Raw genomic sequence first — 24,034 nt, 5'->3', positions numbered from 1 at the left:
GGATTTGTTTCTGCTGTTTGCTTTAGATATTTAAAGCCAGACGTTGGAGTCGAAAAGACGAAAGATGAAGAATTTGATGAACACATGTTGTATTTCGTAGTTACCATATTACTTTTTTTTTTTTTTTTTTTAAGATTTTATTTTTGGGACACCTGAGCGGCTCAGTCGGTTAGGCATTCGACGTTGGCTCAGGTCATGATCTCACCAGTCATGGGTTCAGGCCCCACATCAGGCTCTGCATTGACAGCTCAGAGCCTGGAGCTGCTTTGGATTCTGTGTCTCCCTCTCTCTGTGCCCCTCCCCCTGCTCGCTCGCTCGCTCTCTCTCTCAAAAGTAAATAAATATTTTTTAAAAAAAGATTTTATTTTTTAGTACTCTCTACACCCTCCATGGGGCTCAAATTTACAACCCAATATCAAGAGTCGCATGTTCTACCAGCTGAGACAGCCAGGCTCCCGGTAGTTACCGTATTCTTGATATGACTTTGCGATGTACTTTTTCTGAAGCACTTTGCTTGTGTACTAGAATATGTTCGCTTACAGTTGACAAGCGTGAGGCGTTGGTAGGGTACAGAGATGACTGTGAACATGAAGCTCCTCCTTCTCCCTCCCCTGTAGGTGGCCACAAGGTACTTCAGGAGAAACCTAGGGCTCCCCGGTAGAGAAATTATGCCAGGGCTTTAAGGGTAAACTCTGGAAAGGCATCTTGGAAGAAGGGTTAGTCCCCGAAGTATTTGGCCAGGTGAGAAGTGAGGGAGGCTGGTTCCAGACTGAGGGAACAGGCCAGTGGGGGCCGTCACCTTCTCAGCCCCTCCTGTGAGGCTGGCTTTCTGCCAGCTATTTATCTATACCTGTTACAGCATATTTTGTTTTAATTTTAATTTTAATTTTATTTTAATGTTTGTTTATTTTTGAAAGAGAATGTGAGCAGGGGAGGGGCAGAGAGAGAGAGGGGGCGACACAGAACCTGAAGCAGGCTCCAGGCTCTGAGTTGTCAGCACAGAGCCCAACGCGAGGCACGAACTGACAAAACGGTGAGATCGTGACCTGAGCCAAAGTCAGACGCTTAACCGACCGGGCTGCCCAGGCGCCTCGATTGTGGCATATTTTAAAGTAAATGATTGTTTACTCTCTGTTTCCAGATAAGCCAACTGTGGTCTGTAAAGGTCCAGTGACTTACCTAGGGCCTTACAGCTAGTAGGAGATAGAGCCAGGACTTAAACACAGGACTGGTGCCAGAGTCAGTGCCAGCTGCTTAGCCCACCACCTTTGTGGAGGGGTAGGCGTGAAAAGGCCCAGGCAGGTTCATGGAGCACGAGCAGGTCACAGGCATGCCCAAGATCCCGCGGGTTCGGCTCCAGGCCATGCAGGAAAGCGAAAGCCGCAGTAAAGTGAGTCAGATGAAATTTCTGGTTGCCCAGTGCATTCACAAGTTACGTTTATACTGTGCTGTAGTTTATTAAGTATGCAATAGCACCATGCCTAAAAAACGATGCACATCCCTTAATTAAACCATACTTTATTGCTACAAAATGCTAACCATCATCTGTGTTTTCAATGAGTCATAATCACTGATCACAGTTGACCATGACAAAAAAAATAATAATGAAAAACTTGCAATATGGTGAGAATTACTAAAATGTGACACAGAGATGTGACATGAGCAATTGCCATTGGAAAATGGCACCAATAGGCTGGCTCGATGCAAGGTTGCCACAGACTTTGATTTTATAAAAAAAAAAAAAAAAAAAAGTCTGCAAAGCCTGATAAAGTGAAGTGCAATAAAACGAGGTCTTCCTGTAGCTGGACTGGGACGGAATTCCTATGTCCACTGAGCAGGAGAGAAGAGAGTGGAAAAATAGACTGGAATCAAATGGTAGAGAACCTTAAACACTAGACCGTGGAATGTGAACCCTAATAAGTACCAGTTAGGGTCTCGTCAGGAAAACACAAACTATGTTAGATATTCCAGGCTACTTCCATACAGGGAATCCATGATCTAGGCACTGGAAGACTGAAGGAGCAAAAAGGGAGCAAGGTAATACAGATACTTCTAATTGGAGACGGCTACCACCTTATATTAGTTATCGCCGCATTGAAAATTATCCCCAAATTCACGGTTTGAAATAGTACAAATGTATTATCTCACAGGGTCTGTGAACTAGGAATTCAGGCATGTTTTGGCTGGGTCCTCTGCTTCATGGTCTCCCATGACACCACGGGCAGGGTATCGGCCAGGGTTGGGGGCTTGTCCGAAGGCTTGACTGGGGCGGGGGCAGTATCCACTTCTGGGCTCATGTGACTGTTGGAGGATTGGTTTCCTTGAAGGCTAGTGGACCAAGGCCCTCGGTACCTCCGCCTCTTTGTTGTCCTCAGTCCATAGCCAGGTGGGTCTCTCCAACATGGTGGCTTGCTTCATCAAAGGCAGCAAGTGAAAACAAAAGGGAAATCAGAATCCTTTGTAACCTAATTATAGAAGTGACAGCCCTGCAATGTTGCCATATTCTGTTGGTCAAAGCAAGTTACTCAAGAGGAAGAGGGGATTACGTACAGCTGTAAATACCAAGAGGTGGGGATTACTCAGGGCCCTCTTCCAGACTGCCTGTCACACCCTCACGGGGCTGGGGTAACTGGAGAGGTGATGTTATCAAAACCGTGGCAACCTGAGGAGGAGTCCTACACAGCCTGTGCTCAGGTGTCTTCGGCACTGTGCACCTGCTGTTGCCGGACCCTCTGGGGGGTCTGGCTCAGCTGGAGCTGCGGCTGCTGGGAGAAACTGGAGGTTAGAATCAGACGCGTCCTCTGCTGCTGGCAAAATACCAGCATGAGTGAGAAAGCGGAGAGCTCCCTCTCCCTGCCTTCTGCCTTCCAGTCCCCAGTCATTGCCTCCCGCGGACGAACTTAACTGGAAGCCAGCTGCCATGGGAGTCCAGGGAACATAGTTTAAGGATTTCCCCACCCCATGGCATGCCCTGAGAGGCAATAATCAAGAAATGGTCAGAGGGTCATTAGGGCGTTCTGGGTCTGTATTGACTGAACCCTGCTCCTTTTCTCACCACTCCAAACTCTGACCCAGCTTTTGCTCTGAGTCCAGTTGCTGCTGGGCTATCTTGAACCCTAAGCAAGGTGACCTGGGTCACCGGCATCTGACCTGGGTGTCCCCAGATTCCTCTCCCTAACAGGCCACAAAGGAGGGACAGAGGAGAGAAAGTAAAATCGCCATCTGCTTTTCTCTAGTGAGGGCTGCTCATTAACATGCCTACCAAACTCTAGTTGATGTGATGTGGGAAAAAGTGTACTTTGTTGGTTGCAGATGGAGATGTGACTGGTCTTCCAAATTTGTTAGGGGGTGCCTGGGTGGCTCATTTGGTTAAGCGTCCAGCTCTTGGTTTTGGCTCAGGTCATGATCTCACTCTCTTCGTGGGTTCGAGCCCCACATCGGGCTCTCTGCTGACAGTATGGAGCCTGCTTGGGATTCTGTCTCCCTCTCTCTCTGCCCTTTCCCTGCTCGCTCGCTCGCTCTCTCTCTCTCTCTCTCTCTCAAACATAAATACATAAAAACATTAAAAAAAATCAAAATCAATTTGTTAGCACCTATTGAAAATACAAGTACCCTTTGCGTTAGCAATCCCACCCCTTAGGATCTGCCCTATATTTATAACCCAACAGAATATAATGATGTCTGTATAAGAATGTTTAAGTCAGCATCGTGTAGAGCGGTGGAAAATTAGAATGCCCCATATATTATACAGCCATTATAAATAACGCATTAGAGCATACATAGTTGACGTGCAAGGTTTACCAGCAAGTGTTTTTGTGTGAGAGTAGCAAAGTACAGAAAACCGTTTGTGACACGATCATACGCTTTTGTAAAATAATGACAGCCTCAGGTGCAGAGATGATATATATACATACGTGCATATGTAAACATGAGGCAGTGTTTGGGTGTATATGCTAGGTTATTAATATATGTATTACCTGGGGATGAGATAAGGTATGGAGGGATGGTGCTTATATATGTAAAACAGGAAAGGACCAGGGGAAAAATGGCAGCACTGAAACAATAAATATATGATATGATTCCACTGGCTGTTTATGGACTATCATATATAGGTACATATAAAGAAATTTGTCTGTAAGCTGTCTATTGAAACACCATATTTTGTCCCCACAAGTTAAAAGAACACCATACATATAGAGTTAAGTGAATTTTTACAGAGTGAACACATGTATGAAGTACATGTAAAGTCGGGGTCAGATCTAAGGCTGTTGCAGAGTCAACACTAACTGGCAAGGGAGGAAGGACGGCCAGAGGCCGCTCGGAGGGGTCCAGCAGTGGCTGGTAGAGGCCCCTCCTTGGGAAGTGGACAAGTGGGGAGAGAGAGAAAGGAGCAGACGGAGTCCCTGGGCGGGGGCATGGGAGAGGCGAGGGACAGAGAGAGCCCAGGCGTTGCCAGCACAAGCCAGGGAAAGAGTTCCTTGTAAAAGCTGCAGCAGAACGAGGCCCAGAAGGGAGAGGTGGATTTTAAGAGGAGAAACGTCTGTTGTGTCGTGTGGTCGGACAGGGTCAGGTCGAGAGGGGTGCGTGTTCTCTGCCACGGCCTCCAGAAGAGGGTGGCTCTTCCTCATCGTGGCCACTTCCCGCATCGCCCTGGCGCAGCCCAGGCCCAGCGCCTCAGCTACTGGCAGTTGTGTCCTATCTCCGGGCCTCGGCACGCGCTGGTCCTGCCACCAAGAACGCCCTCCCTCCAGTTACCCTTCGTGTCAAAGATGAGACATGCTGCCTCCAGGAAGTCTTCCCTGTCTCTCTAGAATCAGTCTCTCCTGTGCCCTCCTGCAGCCCTGCCCTCTCCCATTTCAGCTCTCAGGCTGGGATTGGCTCACGTGTGCCCCTGCTTCTTCTAGTAGTCTCCACGCTATATGGGGGCAGGGGCTGGGCCTTGCCATTCATTGTTGGGCTGAGACTAAACAGTGTTTGTGCAAAGTATGTGAGAACTATTTCTTGTGTGTGTGCGTCCATGCATTCATGAATGAATGAATAAGATCAGAATTAAGGATTGGTCATTGATTCTGGGATCCTGGGGCCCAGGACACATTTGGACAAAATGCTGGCAGGCCTTCCCGGTGCTTGGGGCTTGGGGCCTGAGGATCAGCAGAGGGGAGCTGGGAGGGACCTGAACAGGCCTGGGCTCCCTTTCCTCTATAGTTGCCTTTGTTTCTTTCTTATTTAAATTCAAGTTAGTTAACATACAGTGTAGTTTTGGTTTCAGGGGTAGAACTCAGTGATTCATCACTTACACATAATACCCAGTGCTCATCAGAACAAGTGCCCTCCTTAACACCCATCCCCATCTAGCCCATCCCCCCCACCCACCTCCCCTCCAGCAACCCTCAGTTTTGTTCTCTGTAGTTAAGAGTCTCATGGTTTGCCTCCCTCTCTGTTGTCTTATTTTTGCTTCCCTTTCCCTATGTTCATTTGCTTTGTTTCTTAAATTCCATGTATGAGTGAAATCATATGATATTTGTCTTTCTCTGACTTATTTCACTTAGCATAATACACTCTAGCTTCATGCATGTCATAGCAAATGGCAAGATTTCATTCTTTTTGATTGTGGAGTAGTATTCAATGTGTGTGTGTGTGTTACATCTTCTTTATCCATTTATCAGTTGATGGACATATGGGCTCTTTCCGTAGTTCAGCTATCGTTGATAGCACACTGCTATAAGTATTGAGGTGCATGTGCCCCTTTGAATCAGCATTTTGGTATCCTTTGGATAAATACCTAGTAGTGAATGTTGGGTCGTTACCTTTGGACTTTTGTGAAAGATTGTGATTGTAGGAATCTGACCAGATGAGGTGGCTCGGCGCCTCTGCCCCTGGAGATCTGGGAGAGGGGTAGGCACAGGAGCAGGACAGGGACCCTCAGCGGAGGGCAGCCTTTCTGCCCACTCGGGACAACTGAGAGGCAGTGGTGCTGGGGTGCTGCCTGGGAAAGGGAGGCTCTGGCCCTGCGTGTCTCAAGGTCTCCTAGCCAGCATGCCCAGCACTCTGCCTTGGTGTGGGTACCGCTCCTCTGAAGTGCTCTCACCGGCGCCCCCCAGGGGTGGTGAACAATACTGCTTCTGACACTTGTGCTTGGAAGTGACGCTGTGCATTTATTTGTTGCATCAGCTCCTGTGTATTTCATGTGTTTTCTCTCATAATCCTGGAGAGCCATGTGAGGGATGGGATGGCCTCCCCGTTTCGCATGTGGAAAGTGAACCGGAAAGGTTGGCTACTTTCTCAAGGCCTTCCCTTACTAAATGGCAGAGCTGGGTTGGAATTCAGCTTTTCTGAGGTCAGAGCTTCTGGGGTATTCCTGGCTCAGGGCTCCTAGAAGCAGTCTGCAGGGGCCGATAGGCTCTTGCATTTATCTAGAAGGAAGAGGCTGGACCCGACGTGCAGTGGTGGTCAGGCCGGGGAGGGGGCAGGGGGCGTGGGGTCTTCCTGCCTGCACAACCCCTCACTTCACACGGCAGCAGGTCCCGCAGTACTTGGGGAGCTGATATGAGACCATTGGCTTGTCACTGTACTCCTTCTAGGGCTCAATCATGGTTTCGAGTTGGATGTTCTCATTGAGAGGTATTGTCATTTCAGAGACTTTTCTGACTCTTCAAAAGTTAGGTTCAGCCTTGTGTCCTCTGTGCCTCTCTCTCCTGAGTACTTAATGATCCCTAAACTCAGACCTCACTGTATCAGGGGAGCTGTTGTAGTATCGAAACCCAGCATAAAGGTGAGACTTTAGAGGGAAAAATACCATCTTGTGTGGAAGTAACCGTCCCTTAATGCATCTGTTGGTTGTACTTTGTGATGTCTGTGGTGTCACATTTTTTAACAAGCTCTTCTCTCCTCTATTTTTTCAGATCACTCACCCAGCCGGCTGCATGTCTCAGTTTATCAAGTTCTTTGGAGAACAGATCCTCATCCTTTGGAAATTTGCCTTACTTCGAAAGCGCATTTTGATATTTTCTCCCCCTCCTGTGGGTGTTGTATGTTATAGAGGTAACTAAACACCAAGGTCGGGTGTTGTGTCGTGAGTTTCTTGGGGCAGAAACTGCTCGAGTCTTTGCGTTGTTGACCGAGTTCAGAAATGTTGGGGCTGTCCCAGGAGGGTCCCAGGTTTTCAGCCTGGGAATGCCAGGGCCGGACTTGCATTCTAGAATGTGGGCTCTGGCGGCCGTGAAGAAGGTTGGTTGGGGGACGCATCCATGGTCTAGTAAGAGGTAGGTGGTGAGAGGAGATGGGGATTCTGATACAGTAAAGAGGAAAACTTGGCAGGAGTTGGTGTGTGATTGGGTTGGAAGGTTCTGATGTGTGTGAGGTAATGGAGGAGGGGTCCAGGATGACGAGGATGGGGGGGCCACCAGATGAGGGTCCAGGAGGAGTAGGGGGTGGAATGACAGCACTGGCTTTGAATACGGTGCGTGTCTGCTGTGAGGCCTCTGTGAGGTGGACACAGGCAGTGGTGCAGGTGGGTCAGGACTTGGGGGGAAAGTGAGGCCGGCGTTGTGGAGTGCCAGTGACCGCGGGACGGATGGCGTCACCCGGGAAGAGCGCGAGTGCAGGGAGGTGATGCGGGCACAGGAGGTGGAGCAGTAACGGTGGAGGACAGAGGAGACTGCGGTGGGGCTATCAGAAGCAGGGAGGGAGCCGGGAGAAACAGGGGTTATCGCAGGCGGGGGGTTTGGACACGGGGGAAGGTCAGCAGTGCCAGAGCCTAAGCGGGACGCCGTGAGCCGCGCACTGGAAGCTGGAGGGGGTGAGGCACCATTGGCGCGACTGGAGGTCCGGTTCCGCTGTGGGACCCGAGAGGCTCGTGCCCCCGCCCCAGCCCTCAGAATGCCAGAACCTCCTGTGACTCCGGTGCCGGGACAGCGCAGAGCCAAGCCCTCCGCGGCGGCGTCCTCGGAGGCTGACTGCTCCGAGCGGGGCGGGCCACACTCCTCTCTCACCTCCCCTGTCCCACAGTGTACTGCTGCTGCTGCCTGGCCAACGTCTCCCTGCCTGGCATCGGGGGCGCCATTCCTGAGTCCAAGCCTTTCTTCTACGTGAACGTGGCCGACATCGAGAGCCTGGAGGTAGAGGTGTCCTATGTGGCCTGTGAGTACGGGGCCCTCCCTGCACCCCGCTCGCACATCCTTGCCCCAGGTCCCCGGGCCGGCTCTGCCAGAAGCCAGGCTCTGGCCTTCCAGCTTGCTCCCCGGGGGCCCCTTCTCCTCTCCTCGCAGTGCGGGGCTCCCGGACCCCTTGTTTCCCCGGTGGGGTCGGGCTGCTGCCTCTCAGCGATGGCCTCCGGGTTCCCATACCCTGAGCTTGGCTGTCACAGGCACCACGGAGAAGATTTTCGAGGAGAAGCGGGAACTGTATGACGTCTACGTGGATAACCAGAATGTGAAGACGCACCACGGCCACCTGCAGCCCTTGCTGAGGATCAACAGCGCCGACCGGGAGAAGTACCGGCGGCTCAATGAGCAGAGGTAGCGGGAGCCGGTCCCGGCACGTGCGTGCCCACGCGGGGTGGCGGGCGCGGCCAAGGCCAGCACACCCTGAGAGAGACGGCCCCGGGGCACTGCCCTTCTCAGTTCAGCCGGGCCGGCCGACTGCCCGGGAGGTGGGGGACGAAGGGGAGCCTGGGGCGGACGAAGCCGGGCTCCTGGCGTGTTGGCCTGATACGCGGGCGGCGAGCGTGTGGAGGTGACCTCTGGCTGATGGGCTCGGAACCGGGGAGGCCCAGGGAAGAGCGCGAGCACCTGGCGAGCACAGTGTTGGCAGCTTGCCTCTGCGTCATCTCCCGCGGTTCTCAGGAGTTTGGTTACCCCGTAAAGTAAACGGCACCCCCTGGTACCGGTGGCGAAATAAATACCATCACCATCCCTATCCCTGTTTTAGGGGCAGTTACGAAAGATTGCCACTTGCCTGAGGTCACCCAGGGGCAGAGCTGGCCCTGGACCCTGGGGGCTTTGGCTCCAAGGCCCGTTGATTCCCTTCCGGTCTCCCTGCTTTTGGGCCGGAGGCAGGGGCCGCCTGCCCCGTGCAGGTGCCTGACCCACAACCTGGCCGATGTCCGGGGTCCTGTGACGGCACCGGAGCATGACGGGGGCCTCCTTCACCACAGGCAGATGCTGCTGTACTCCCAGGAGCTGGAAGACGACTACACCCCCTGTGAGGAGGACCTCTTTGTGCTGTAAGTCAGCCCGGGCAGCGGTCGTGGGGCTTCCCCGGGGATCCCTGAGCGCTCGCCGCCTTGGGCCTCGACCAGGGATGGCCTTTATCGCTGCCGGGTACACTGAGAGCTGGGCTCCGTGTAGAGTCCACCGTGAGCCCTAAATGCCACTGGGGGACACCCAGCGGACAGGGAAGAGAAAAACGCAAGTCCTGATGTTTTATCTTTCCATTGAGCGTGTGCATCCAGATGTCCACTGCCCAGAAGCGTCTGCCCTGCAGGGTGCGGGGGCTTCTCATCCGTTGCTTCGCTCGAATAAAGAGCTCCTTGCGTTCAGTGTTACGGGACGATCAGAAATGTTAACTTTTGAACCTAATGAAATCCCCTGCCCCCAGATGTGTCGGTTCGTGTTCAGGGGCAGGAGCCATAGTCTTCATACCGTACAGCATTTATGTAACTTCTGAGCAGCTTGTGAAACAGCGCTCAGCAGGGCGGACAGAACTGTGATTGGGACGGAAACCAATTCTCCTGGCTTCCTGTCTGGCCTTCCTTCCCCAGGCCCCGGGGTCGGGGTGAGGAACATGGCACTTGCAGCGAGAACCATCTCTGGCTTGGATGTTGAGAACTTAATGTGGACATTTCAACAGAAGTGTAGTTCTTGGATTCTACTAAAGCGTACCTCCCCACCCATGCACAATACTGAGAGGTACAAGTTTTCGGAAATGAGCGGCGAGCCAGGAGGCTCGTCAGGGTCTGATGCGTTCCACTGCACCTGAAATTCACGAGCAGTTAGAACTTCTTTGGGCACTTAGGTGCCTTGGTGGAACCGGAGAGCCCCTTGGAATACATCTGAAAAGTCTAGACAGTTCACGCCTTTTCTGAACATGGCTCATAAATTTACGTGGCACCATAAATTAGTGACACATAAGTCACACTCTGTGTATAATACCCCCCCCCCCCCGACACACAAAAAAAGTAACCAAAGTGAAAGAAATACCCAAGGATGGTGGGGAGCTAGGGCAGTATTGGTGCCTACGGTGGGGCTCCATGGCCCCTTGGCCTTTCACTCCCAGCCGTGGTGGCTACAAGACATCCCCGTGCCTGCCCCAGCCCCGAGCCCCACCTCTTCGTGGACGGCCAGCCACAGCCTGGCGTGCTCTGCGGTGGCTCTCAGGCTGGAGAGCCTCTCAGGGCCCTGCTCTGTCCCCGCTAAGGCTTGTCTGTGCTGCTGGCCCCAGTGACCTGTCCAGGGGTTTGAAGGTGAATTTTAGTTTCTCACGTTAAGTCTTGACCTCAGAGCTGGATCATCAGGATTTTTTTAGGGTTTTGTCTTTTCTTTCTCTTCCCCTTCTGACTAAGCAGAACAAAGAACACAGTGTATGTAGTAACCTTCCATAGGAAAGTTTGTTTTTGGCAGGCAGGCCAAAAGTCCCCAAGTTTGGGGACTTTGCAGGTCATACCATGATTAATGCCAGCAGTTTCTTTGCTAAAGTTGGTGTCACTTTAGTAACCCTTGAACTTTGGTCCTAATTTTCTTATTTTTTAGAGATCATTCTGATTTTTGAAACCATTTAAAAGCATATTAAAGCAATGTAGTTTTGGTTCCCCATGTGTGGATTATTTGGTGACCCTTTTTTTTTTTTTCCTGCCCTCCCTTCCGTGTGTCTTATCTTGTGAACACAGGTTTTTCCTAGAGCAGAACAACCGGATATTTCAGACTCTGTTGGAGGTGTCCGCCAGTCAAGACAAAACTCTGACCGCTGAGCACGCCCGGGGCATGGGTCTAGACCCCCAAGGGGACCGGAGCTTTCTGATGGACCTGCTGGAGGCCTATGGTATCGACGTCATGTTGGTCATTGACAACCCCTGCTGCCCATAGGAAGAGTGAGCCCAGACCGGTGAGCCGCTCCTCATGTGGGGAGTTCACGCTGGGCCCCCAAGGACCTCCTTTTTTATTAAGTTGACACGAAGGAATATGGTTTATACTTCCCAACAAATGTGATTTTTTGCAATCTCCTTTCTCCCTTCCTTCCTAGTGGTAAGATGAGACCACCTTGGTTTTGTGCCCTGCCCTGGTGCCATGTTGGAATGGACCACTTTCTCCCAGAGCTACTGCCTGGGTTTTGTCATAGGTGTTATCCGAGTGGCTTCTCTTGCATCCTGGTCGAGTGACTTGAGGGGATGTGGTGAAGGCGATGTGTCACTGGGAGCAGGCTGAGCTCAGAAACACTGGGGTGGGCTGTTCAGAAAGTCTCCAGGAGTTCGTCCCTTGCGGTATTCTGTCCAGGGTGGCCTTGTACGTGCATCTCATCAAGGTGGAAGCTAGAGCTCATGACCTTTCGAGGTGTTTTATCAGTTCTGGGAGTCCAGTGTTGGGATCAGATCCCTTTTCCTGTTTGCTGGGGCAAATCTGTCTTCTCTGTTCACGTGAGTGGAGACCTCAAAGAGGAACAAGAGGATGTTTCCGTCACAAAGCATGAGCTTCTTTAAGGACAGAATGACAAGAGGTTTCTTACCAGCCAGCTGGAAACTAAAATTGTAGCCTGAAGCGTTGAAACTTTCCTCAGAGTAAATTAACGGTGGCCACTCAATGTAAAACTCCTCCTTTCTCTGAATCTCGCTCCTTCAGGGATGGCCCTGGAGCTTGCAAGCAAATTCATTTTACAATTGAGCTTCCTTTAAGGGCTAACTATGCTCTTAGAGCAATGTTTGTTCCCACCAAAGGTAGAGCAGTTGGGGTTCAAAGAGGATAGAGCGGAAGACGTTTCTCAGAGTTCTCTGGACATATCACCAGCAGAGCCTCGGGATCAAAACAGAGATTCACTGGATTCCACATTCCAGCAAGGATCCGGAGCTGGTTACTCAGAGTTTGAAGCATGGAACAAGACTGTGTACGAGTCTGGAGCCCTCACAAACAGATTTCTTGTCAGCAGAGTTGACACGCCTTGAGCTAAGCAGTTGGGGCCAGAGACAGAACACGTTTGTTGGAGAGCGAATTTGATAGTGCCTTCACCTAGAGAAGTGGTTGGAACCCCCGAGCATCAGTGATGAGTTTACCTGTGTCCCCGTGACATGTTTTGGTCTGGGACAGCTCCTGTGGGTCCCTGCCTGTTCTCTTTGGCTGTGCATTCCAGGAATGCCAACTTAGGTGAGACCGTAGGTATTTGAAGCCAGCTCCTGTGAGTAGAGGTTAGGGCTTTTTTTGGCCGTAGTTTAGGATTCTGACTTGGGCTGCTGGGTTGTTGGTGACCATTTCTTCCCTCTCGATCTTCTTGCCTGGCTCTGTTATTGGAATCGCCATCCGTGTATCCGTGTCTGTGACCAGGTTCCAGCCAGGCTACTACACACAGCAGAGAAATGACTTTCAAGTGGATGGCACACAAGTCTTACAGCTTTTCAGGGCTCACTGCTTTATTCAAAAATATTTTCACTGTAGTTCCAAGATAGGGGATTCACGACTAAAGAAATTCACATGTAAAAATGCAAATACATATTGATTAATCAAAGTAGGTTCTTTTATGTAAATATATAAATAAGTTTGGGCATTGAAATGTAAACTGTACAACTAATACACTTTTCTCCTCTGCAGTGTGGATTTAGCCATTTCAGTAATATAGATGTTTACAAAAAAAGCCTCGCCCCCTCTTTCCTTGAAGAGCAACCTTCTCTTGTCTCTGGGGAAGGAGCAGCCTTTCGGACTTGGGTCAAGTCATGGTGACTTTTAGTACTATCTGAAGGCTCAAGGTTTTCTAAGTTAGGGGGATGGTCGATCGGAAGCAGGAAAGGTCGGATTCTCTTGGTGGACACAGGCCCCCTTCCTCTGGAATTGAGGGGTTTGTTGGAAAGGACTATCTTTAAGCACGTCCGTCCCTGCGCCCTTCTGCATGCAAACACTTGTGTTTCTGTGGAATTGTAACTCCAAGCTCATAAGTGCTCATGTAAAGGTCGTAAGGTGAAAATAAGGTTTCTGTTCTTTCCTTTGCGTGGCGGGTCGGGGTTCTGGGTTCCCTTTAGCTGCAGACTCTTCCAGGTGGTTGTCTGGCGGCTGTGGGCCGCCCCCTCACCCTCGGGCAGGGGGCTGGGGGATGGGCACGGAGGGGAATAATACGAGTGAGCCTGGGCTCAGCTGACCCCAGAACAGAACTTCTCCCCCTCCTGCCCTGTATTCCCTCTGTGAGGAGACCCAGCTGTCCTTCCCTTGCCAGCGTCGTTATCAGCCAGAAACCCAGCACAGCACCTCTGGCTGACTGAGCAGCATGCCCCGTCGCTCTGTAGTCAGTCATACGGAGGTCCCCTTTGGAAGACTTGCTCTGTCCCCCTCCCTCTGCTTCCATCCCCCTGTTCTCTCCCCAGTGTCTCCAGTTAGCGGCTGCCCCTTCTCTAGAAGGGGAACCGGAGAGTGAGGTACCTGGCAGGACTCCCTGCAGTTACAGAAGCTAGAAGCCACGTGGACCAGCTTTTCTGTCATTGTTGAACTATTTCCTTAAAACCCTTCTGCTTTCGATCAGAAGACATTGGTCAACATTCTTCTTCACCGCCTCGTAGATCGATAAGCTCCGGAGGGCAGGGATGGTTACCACCGACTCTTGGGGCAGAGCTGGAAGCCTAGGTGGGGTGGCTGGACCCGTGGTAGCCTTCTGCCCTTCTGTGCTGTTGAACCTCACCCCCTCCCCTGCCTCATCTCAGCTGGCTGGGTCCTTCTGAGAACTTTCAGCCTGGTCTAGTGCCATGCTATGAGCCATGTGGTCACCTGGAAGCTGACCTGAGACACCCAGGCTGCTGCTGCCATTGAATCAAGGCAGAAAAAACCAGGTGGCAGGACTCCTTGTGGGACCAAGAACCCAGGCCTGGGGTTTACTGACGTCCCGCCAAATGTGACAAAGGCCCATTTAGGTGGATTTTTCCAAATCTGCAGGCTCGGCAGATGGTAATAGCCTTGGAGAAAATGTCTGGTTGCCCTCTGGCTTAGGCTTCTTTCTTCAGGAGTCAGAAACGGTAGGATTTATCTCCTATGAGAGCAAAAAGGGTGGGCCAATTTGTGTAGAATTAACTATGGCTTTAGACAAACACGAAGCACTCCTTAGGCCGGGTGTCTGTTCCGGTATCATTGTGCCACCTGGGGCCTTACACGGTCCTCCGGCAGCCAGGACGGCCGTGAGTCAGAAGGCTCTCGCCTTCCACAGCGGCCATCCAGCATGGCACCTCTTCCACTCGGCAGGGGAGGGGTGCCGAATTCATTGGTAATGATAGAAATAACTTGGCCCAGAATTTGCACCTATAGCTTCCCTTGTTTTGCTCCTCGTGAAAATCAAGTGGGAAATTGAAGTGTAGCACAGGGCACAGATCATTCTAAATACCACCTGTGAAGACTCATTTATCAGTGTAACTCCCTGAAATTTTAACCGGAAGATAAAAGTAAAGAGAAATCCGAGCTGAATCGCTGTTTTTCATTCCGGTGGCTACGAGGACGAACTTGCTATTCGTCTTGATCCACTGAGAGCCCTTCCAATACAGTAAAAAGATGAGATGATTCACCTTTAAACCGAGGCCTTCAGGGAAGCTTTTGTAAAGGGCAGTCATGAATTAATGTTTTAATGGTAGGACAGCAACCCTCTGAGAAGAGGCAGGGACCTCAGGGACCTTTTCTTTTTTTCCCACAGAAACTGCATAGCCCAGGGAATGGATTGAGATGTTTTCCCCAGTCCCCCTACAGATCATACTTGGAAAGGTAAAGGAGCAGGAGGGCGTCGAATAAAATTGTAAGACAACGTTCAGCTTGACAATGAACTTTCCTTCGTAGGATGCCCGTTCTGAAATAGGCAGGAAAGTCAACATGGGGACCAACACGTCATGTGGGGGCTTTTACCTCCCTGTCCGGTTCCTCACTAGTGGGCTCAGGATCTGAGGTCCAGCCCCAGGGTCTTCCCGCACTTCGTGCCCTGCGGTGAGGCTCCTCCAGAGCCGGGGGTGCTTACCTCCGCTGGCCCCCACCTGCCCCTTCTTGTTTCAGGAAGACCCTTCTCTGATTTCAGGTAGGGGAAGAGAAGGGGTCAAGGGCTCCTCTTACCCCTGAGTCTGTGGGTTTCGAAGATTCCATCTGATGACTAATATACCTCTGTTCCCAGGAGCTGCTAGGGCACTGAGTGTTGGTAGAAAGGCTAACTGTGAATTAAGTTACTGTTTTTCTTATGAGAAATGGGAGTTTATTTTTATGTTGATATCATTATGTGATGAATTAAGTGTGCAGATGTGGAAACGGAAGAAAATCTCAAAACTAGAATCCTGGAAGAAACGGAAGTTTTGTAACTTGGAAGCAACTGAAACCCCATAGAAGTGTCACTATTCGTCTTTAAGCGTGAATAAGGACACTGTGCTGGGAGCCTTAGCCACGCTCTCTGGGAGGTGAACGGGAGGGTCTTCGCGAGGATGGCACGGGCAGCGACCTCAAGGGAAACTCTTGTTTCACGTGAGGAGGCCGATTAGCAGGCCTCTTCCTGGAGCCGCGTGGTCTTCTGCCTGGCACTTTCTCTCTGGAGCCGGAAGACGGGGGCAATTGGGTAAAACTGCACATTTAGAAAGGAAGTAAGAATTTTCTAGTGATTACAAACGATGGGGTGGGGGGGAAGCCTTCTTTAGAGTTATTCCAGAAGCTCAGCATAGGATGGGCTTTTAGCAGTAACGTAATCTAAATTCAGAAAATTTACTTACCGTAGTGTAAGGAAGGATAGATGTGAATTACTTACGTTGGCTTTAGAAGGCGTGTTTAGACTAACGATACATTTAGTCTGCTTTCTAAAGACAGCTGGGGAATGCAGGGGTAGAGTAGGGCAGGGCCTTAGAAATTAGCTAGGGAGGATCCACAAAATGAAAAATCCCCAGAGAGGTCATAGAGTTAGCTGGTTGCAAATAGATTTCATTGACGTTGGAGTGAAAACCTCCTTCGGCCAAATGAAGCGAAGATAAAAAGTGTACAAAAACTTGGAAGGCGGCCTCAGGAATAGTTTGACTCGAGTGCCCACAAAGACCATAATGAGGAAAGGTATGAATTCTGTGCTGTTGAGCAGACCAGCTAGGACACTTCAGGGGTACAGAGTAGAGGAAAAGAAAATCAACCTCCTTATGTACCCAAGCTTGTTGGCTGAATTTTTTTTTTTTTTTTTAATAGGTCTGGGAAGTCAACCTTTTCTGAAAAAGGAATGGTTGTAGCCTTGGAAAAATGGTTTTCCTATTTCTCCCAAGTTAGGATTAACATAGCCTCCCTGTCGCCTTAAATGTCAGACCCCTATTTTAATACCCCAGCGTAAGAGTTCTAGCAATAAGAGACACTGAATCTATTTTTGTTTAAATTCTTGACCTCATAGTATGAAGTTAGTAAGACAGTTGGTAAATTTCACCCTGAATACTAGTCGCATAGGTACGTTCTTCTGTTTTGATGGTAATGATTTTAATGCCCTAAAGAAAACTGGTGTTAATCCTGAAGCTACGAGGAGTGAATGTTTCTTTAATGATTGTTTTGTGGTACAAATAACATCTGTGTATATCATATCTGTATATATCGGAACCAAGTTGTGTGCAGAGAGGTTGATATAACTATATTTACAGAAAACAATTTTTACAATTAAAATTCACATTTTAACATGAACGTGTGCGTTTCAGTCCTTCCCTGGCCCGAGAAATGTGGTTTGTGGTAGGAAGGAGGGATGGCCCAGTGTAGGAGCAGAACCTGAATGCGGACGTCACAGTGACAGAGCAACCGGGGCGCCTGGTACCTGTTCTCCTAGAGGCCTCGGTCTGCATGAACATCCTCCAGGTAATGGGGACCAAAGCTGGGAAGAATCGTGCCGTCCGGAAGAGCCAGGACTGGGCGTACATATACACACCCACACACTGACGTTTTCATTTTTAACCTTTGGGGGAGTGAGTGTAAGGGTAAAATTCCTAGCATCACTGATGCTGTATTCAAAGCCAGGTTCCTGCTTTCCGAGGCACATGACCGTATGATGTTACCGACTTCCCAGGGATGGGGTGAGAACACGGCGAATCTGTTGCGTGTGTAAACAAAGCACTGCACGCAGTCACGACAGCCATGTGCCCAGACCAGCCACGGCGCCAAGCAAAAGACTTGCGTGCTAGGAAGCATCTGTATTTGTATTAGAAATAATCTGGCTTTTGAGTAAAATTTGTCTAAAGGTTTGTGCCTAACAGGAGTGTCCTTCACCTGGATGTTCTGCACCAGGACCATGGAAAGAACAAGAGCATGAACGATAAGAAACCACGTTTTCACAGGAAAGAGCCTGAATCAAGAAGGCAAAATTCACACCAGGGAGCCTAGATTTCAGAACGAATACAGATATTAATCTATTCGATATCCTTCCCCAGTTGAAATCCCACTATTTCACCGCAAGGACCCGATTCACTAAATAAATACACATGCAGGTAGCCGATCAGGGAGGGAGCGAGCCGGCTTCTGGGCTCGTCCTTTACAGTCTTACCAGAAAACCAAGATGGTGTAAGATGCTCCTCACTCCCGTACAAACTTTTCCTCCTCCCACAGCATCCCTGCTCCCCTCTGTGGGCACCAGGGTGTGGGTCCTCCTTCCACTGCAGGGTTTTGGAGGCCAAAGCACGGCTTTTAACACCACTCTGAAGGATACAGAGCTGAACAGGTAAGCCTTGTTTTTTTTTTGTGATCTTCATTCATGAGCTTTTTGTAGCTGCTTTGTAATCCTTTGAAGCATTAGTCTTCACTCTCCAAGGGACTCATGGGCACAGGCATACATACGGTCCTAAAACTGATCTGCCCAAGGATGCGCCTGTAGCCAAGGCCTGCCCATCTGCCCCTTTACACTCCGGTTTCCTCTTTACAAAGAGGAAGGCTCACATCTCCTCCAACCTGGGCATCACCTTCTGGAGTCTGAAAACCTCAGGGGCACCAAAGGGTAAATCCCGATGGTAGTATTGAAAGTAAAGGACTATAAAGCCTGGTTAGCAAATCCTTCTCAAATCAGCCAGTTTCTGGTTTCTGCTTTCAACAAACTAAAGGAAGATCATTAATAATTTTTGACATGTAATTCCAGAGGAATTCGAAGAACTGTATGTATGACATTAGAATCGTCTCTTCTGCTTATGTGCTTAGATCTATAAAGAACAAGGAATATCAAGGATGTTGAGTCCTGTTCTAAGCTGTAAGTAACATGTGTTCTTGAACTCACTAGGATAAAGAGCATTCTCATAAAGTGTTTATAGTATCCATTTTTGGTAATTAAAAATTACTGAAATAAAATGGATGAAAACAATATTAGTTCTGGGTTAACACTAAAGAATTTCCATTTATATTTTTTGTTGGCAAGAAAATAGGGCAAGTGATAAAATTTCAAGCATGAAAATAGATCACGATAGCATTCTTTGCTGGAAGTGTATAGAAATAACCAAAGAACCTATTCGTGTATTTTTGTAAATGGAGGATGAGAGTCAAATTGCTGTATATTTAAATTGCACCAAATATGTTTAAAAGAGTGATATAACAGCTTTATTTTAAAATAACCAATATTTACATGACACCAGGAAATACACATACTGGCAACTCTTAAGGTGATATCTAGAAAGTGTGAGGGATACACGATCTTCCAAAATACTCGTAGGGGTGCGTGAACGGTGGCTGGTGTGCTTTGCCACACTGACCAGCAAGGCTGGGGGACCGCATGGAGTAGAAGAAGCACCTGGGCTTTTAATTAGAAATGCAGATCCCGGGGCTCCACCCCCAGCTTGAGTTGCTAGGTTTTCGGCATGCACCCCCGGGTGGTTCTCATGCAAACCAATACTTAAGCGCTACTGGAAAAAATAATACAAACTAGTATCTTACAGCATCGCGGCTGAGGGGGAAACACCTCACAGGTTTCTGGACTGAGGGGAGGACGGAGACCAGCGACATTCAAATCTGAGCTCAGAAAGCAGCAGCACCCATGGAGAAGCCCGGCTGCACCTGGGGGCCGGCGCGAGGTCGGGCCCCTTTCCCTCCACCGCACGCGGGCCCCCGGCGGGGACGGCGCCACGGAGGGGGACAGTGGTCACACGGAAGGAGGAGCATGCGCGGCGAGGGGAGGGGGGCGGGCCGGGGCCGCGGGGAGGGGCGGGTACTTGCCGAGGCCTCTGCTCCCTTTGGGTCCCACCGGGGGTGCCGCGGCTCCCTGGGCGCTCACGGGGCCGAGCGCGGCAGCAGCTGCTCCCGCTTCCTGGGGTCGCAGAAGAACTGCAGCTTCCGGGGCAGCAGCTTCACCTCCACGGGCATCGCCTCGTACTCCTCGCTGTCGATGCTGAAAGAGCCCCCGGTGCCCTACGGAGAAGAGTATTCGCAAGGGCTCTCACCCCCGCAGCCCCCGGACAACATCACCCTCGCGCAGGGAATTACCCTCCCGTTCTTTAAAAAACCCGTGTCACTGCCTCTGACTGGTGCTGGTTCCGGAAATGTCTCCATTCTGGCACCGGCTCTTTTTTTTCTCCCCCTCCCCTTGTTTGGCTTCTCTCTCTTCCCAGGTATTTTTTTGGGGAGTCGAGAAACAAGGTTAGGATTTTAAAATACTTACTAAAATACGGGGGTCCTGCCACATCTTACAGGACTTCCTAAACTTAATAACGTTCTAGGACCTAGGAAAACCACTCTGTCCACCTGATGGTTTGCATGGTTCTTCTGGAGGACTTGCTTAGCCTTATAGCTAAAGCACAGCAATATTAATATTACAGGTGCTACAAAACCTTCCATAATTTGTGCATTTAGTTCCACATTTGCTATGTTGAAACTGTGGTGCCACCCACGGTGGGGACAGCTTCTGTTTTACCTACAATCCTTTTTGAATGCCATGGGATGATGAAGCCTGCCAAAGCCATCTGCAGCAACTCTTTTTCCTGAGGTATTACTCACAGAGTAACTACGTAATTTGGATTATATTCCTAACATTTCCCCCACTTCGATGGGTTATTCTAAGCTTGGCATTTTGTAATACAGAAAAACTTACTGCCATCCCCAACGTGGTTTCCTGATCCTTTATAAAAAATGCGAAGGTAGAATCCACGAGGAGTGTCTGCCAGCTAGAAAATTCTGTGATGGCAGCCTCTGCCTACTTTACACTCGGAAGAATAAAGGCTGAGGAGCCACAAAGGTCGCTTTACACAACCCTGGCTTGAAAACACTGGAAGTCTGCGGGAAGCCCGCACCTCGGTCCGGTCCCCGTCGCAGGCAGGGGGTGCTCTCGGCTCCCCAGGTCTCCCAGAGCCTGGCAAAGTGCTCTCCGCCCATGCTAGGCGCCCACGTGCGGGTCTGGCACTGGAAAGGCAGATGGACCAAGACAACCCAGAGCTGTGGGAGCGGAGCCCCCCACCCCCGCTCACCTCAGGAAGCAGCAGGGTGCACTGGCTGGCCTGGAGACACTCGGTGCCAGCCGCCCGCAGCCTGGGGTCCCTCACCTTTTTGCTTCTGTCGGTACAAGAAAAAGCACACTTGGGCACCGGCAACTGCGTTTGACTGCCGGAGCACAGCAAGTTCTTTTGTTGGAGTGAACAGACGGGCTTGTGACGGGATGAACCGCGGGGTTCGGCGAAGAATTTTCCCACACTGATTCTTGCTTAGCCATGTGATACATTCTAGATTGAGAAGGTTAATTTGCTGAAAAGAATGGTGCAGCAAGTTAGGATGGAGTGATTTTGTACCTAATTCTTGGGCTATTAATCCTCCATTTAAAAGTTAGAACGAATTGAAATTTTTGTAGGGAACTTACTAAACTTTTGCTATCTGATACTTGTGAGTCCATCATTACTTAAGGAGAAAATATTTTTATTCTAATTTAAAGGAGACATTTCTGTTATAGATGTATATGAACAACCAGTTCTGGGGACGCTCTATATTCACGTTAACAGACCACTTGGCATATACCGCTATCTACCTGGGAGCACAGCGAGCAGACCACACACCCCGCCTCATGCACATACACCCTGGAGAGCTTGTCACGGTCAGTGGAGAGAGCAAAAGCTAATCCAAGTTAGTCCGTTCTTTATCATTAATTGATAACCAATTCGTTAGTATACGGAACTTCAGAGGTTTCTAAAGCAGCTTCACGATGTTCTATTCAGAGACCCAGAGGAAACGGACATGACTGAATCTCGCTTCCTGTAGAGACCAAAGGAAACCGTGTTACTGCTGCCGATGAAAATGTCGACGGCAATGATGCAGAGCATCATGACTTCACCTACACGAAGCAACAAAAACATAAGCAGTTTTTGGTCTCAGTTTTGGACGTCAGTATTATGAAGGAAATTTGAGCACAGCTGGCCCCGTGGGCCAGACTCTCAATCAAGACAGTGTGTGGCTTCTGAACAACCTCTAGGAGAAGGGAAAGGCTTTTCCCTTCTTCCTTCTACGACAGATACGGCAAGGAAATCAAAGGCTGCAGAATCAGCTATTCATTTGAAGACTGTAGCAAAGGCAAGAACAACACAAACCAATGAAAGCCATTCTGCTGCGGGTTCTGCTGCAGACAATGGAGTAGCCATGGAGACAGGGCTGCGGCAGCAGCAATGTCTAATCCTTAGACGGGCACAAGAGGGAGCTCTGGGACAAAGCACAAAATAACATAGCTGAGCAGATTACCAGTTGGCATGGCAACACGCAGCCTCCTCAGAGGGGTGGAAGACTGGTGGGGGGAGGGTTTAGGCCGTTCTTAACCAATAAAACTCTGGCAGAGGTCGGCCTTAACAAATCAGGACTGGAGGATATTTGCTAGTGGAAAAGGGGAAAAGCCTGGAGAATGTCCAAGGTACTCAATACCTTTTCAGGTTTTTCATTACTGCCCTGGGAATAGGACAAGGTGGACCGACGTCCATAGTAACCCACCCTGTGAAGTGCTTCACAGCAAGGACTTTCCCACACATACTCTCATGTGAGACTCAAAGACAACCCTGAGGTAGTGAGATGGGATTACAGTATTCCTTTCTACACACTGAGGAAAGGAGCCAGAGAAGTTAAAGCGTTTGCCCAAGTCACGAGGCCAGGACGTGGCAGATCCAGGTTTGTATCCAGTAACTGTGACCCTGAAGCCAAAATCCTGGACACTGTGCAATGCTACACAGAACCCTTCACTTCGTTGGAAAGGCAGTGCGTGCTCCCACGACGTGATTTTCCCAAAATGAACAGGGAAGGCCAAAGCAGGAGAGCTGTGCTCTGCCCGTCAGCCCAGCTATTTGAAAGAAAGAAGGCGTCTCGGTCCCCAAAGCAGATGAGTCCTCTGCCGGGTCTCCATCTGAGGCTTCCTGGGCACGCGCTCTGAAGAGTGTTTCTGAGGATACAAACACTGAGCCCGCACTTCCTAGGAGCCCAGTCCACTTACCCTATGGTTATGAAGTCTCCTTTGCTGACAGTGTCGGGTTCAATGCAGATGTTCATGAAGTCTTCTTTGCTCTACAAGGTCAGGAAGACGAACATTAGCACTCTACATTTTGGCGAACGCGGCCTGTTGTCCTCCTTTGCCCCAGAGTTTTATACTTTGAAGCTCTTTATTATACAGAGGCCTTTACTTGCAGTAACTCCATCCTGAATGCACTCCCTTTCTTTCTTTTACATTAAGACTCTGGTTGAGGTACAATTTACGTAGCATGAAGCTAATCACTGCTTGCTTGTTTGGTTGGTTCCTACTCCCCAGACAGCGAAACGAAAACTCAGGTTTGTCGGAACTCCGAGCGGGACATTTGTGAGGCTTTCACTCATCATCGGGGCTGTTCTGGTGTGTACAGTTCCCTCCCTTGCAGGCCAGGTTTCAGCCCCGCCACCGGCAAAGCCCGGATCCTCACCGTCCGCCAGCATCACCCCACACCGGCTGGAGCCGCTGCTCGGTGTGCGGGGTCCCACGACCTGTGTTTTTTAATGTTCTACGTGCAGTTTTGATATGCGACCAGAGTTGAAGGTCCACAGCCTCGATTCTGCCATGGTAGTGTTTTTAAAACTTTTCATTACGGACCACCGAGAGCTCTGGAAGAACGGAGCTATGAGGAAGTGGCTATAAAACCAGACTGGGTTCTTATACCCCTCCGCCCCCGTTTACTACCAGGCCGTGGCTAGCGATACAAATCTGGTCTGTGTCTGCTTCAGGTAGAGGTTTTGTTTCTTTTTGGACAGGTTCAGAATCTGTCGCCCCAGGATATCTGCTGAGAGCAGACAGCCTTTGCCTAAGACTAAAGAGCACTACCAAAGCACAACTTTCTCTCTCTCCCAGGAATTACAGATCATAGAGGGGATGACTGTGCTCTGGGTTCACCTTTTATTCAACAACTTGCTGAGTGTCAACTACCATAAACTCTTCTAGGTGTGTGAGTTACATCAGTGAACTAAAAAAAAAACACAATTATTTCTGCTTATGAAGAGTTTATATTTGACTGGGGAGTGGAGAGAACCAAAAAAATAAAAAATAAAAATAAACCCTAACCATAATAAGTTATAGAATATACTAGAAGCATGTGAGAGTGTATCAGTGCAAAAATAGCAAATTACATAGAAACATACATGGTAAATTACAGAATATATTAGAAAACAAGTATATTAGAAGTATAGGAGACTTTATTAGGAACGTGAGATAAAAACTAGCACAAGAAACACCAGATGGTACGGGTGGTAGGGGTCCAGGTGAGCCTTACTCAGGTGGCAGGGGTGTGGGGAGAGGGTGATCTCTGAGCAGACACCTCAAGGAGGTGAGAGAATTAACAACGTGGATATCCAGGACTGTCGTTCTCAGACTTCAGCAAGTATCACCTGCAAGGCTTGTTAAAACTCAGACTCTGGCCCCATTCTCA

At 49.7% G+C, this 24,034-nt stretch overlaps 2 protein-coding genes across 8 annotated transcripts in view; one reads left to right on the top strand and one right to left on the bottom strand.

Annotated features, from left to right (window-relative positions):
• The window catches only part of DENND11 (DENN domain containing 11), a 57,141-nt gene that overhangs the window by 28,218 nt on the left and 4,889 nt on the right, over positions 1–24,034 (top strand). The window contains exons 5-10 of one of the 3 annotated variants that reach the window (XM_047834559.1): positions 6,903–7,041; positions 8,008–8,139; positions 8,366–8,516; positions 9,155–9,223; positions 10,886–11,100; positions 14,863–16,475. In XM_047834559.1, coding sequence (XP_047690515.1) covers positions 6,903–7,041; positions 8,008–8,139; positions 8,366–8,516; positions 9,155–9,223; positions 10,886–11,081 — 687 coding nt within the window. In that variant the 3' untranslated portion in view covers positions 11,082–11,100; positions 14,863–16,475. Of the gene's footprint in view, positions 1–6,902; positions 7,042–8,007; positions 8,140–8,365; positions 8,517–9,154; positions 9,224–10,885; positions 16,476–24,034 lie in introns of those variants that run through there. The other 2 variants (XR_007147236.1, XM_047834548.1) reach the window with 2 other exon arrangements.
• The window catches only part of AGK (acylglycerol kinase), an 81,529-nt gene continuing 76,201 nt past the window's right edge, over positions 18,707–24,034 (bottom strand). For 4 of the 5 annotated variants that reach the window (XM_047834573.1, XM_047834583.1, XM_047834592.1 and 1 more), the window contains exons 14-16: positions 22,579–22,649; positions 20,588–20,672; positions 18,707–19,535 (exon numbers count right to left, since the gene is read on the bottom strand). In XM_047834573.1, the coding sequence (XP_047690529.1) occupies positions 19,398–19,535; positions 20,588–20,672; positions 22,579–22,649 (294 nt within the window). In that variant the 3' untranslated portion in view covers positions 18,707–19,397. Of the gene's footprint in view, positions 19,536–20,587; positions 20,673–22,574; positions 22,650–24,034 lie in introns of those variants that run through there. The other variant, XM_047834610.1, reaches the window with a different exon arrangement.

The sequence above is a fragment of the Prionailurus viverrinus genome, chromosome A2 (genome assembly GCF_022837055.1).
Source record: "Prionailurus viverrinus isolate Anna chromosome A2, UM_Priviv_1.0, whole genome shotgun sequence".
Classification (NCBI taxonomy): domain Eukaryota; kingdom Metazoa; phylum Chordata; class Mammalia; order Carnivora; family Felidae; genus Prionailurus; species Prionailurus viverrinus.
The sequence above is the reverse complement of the archived record's forward strand: the minus strand, read 5'-3'. Positions and strand labels throughout refer to the sequence as shown.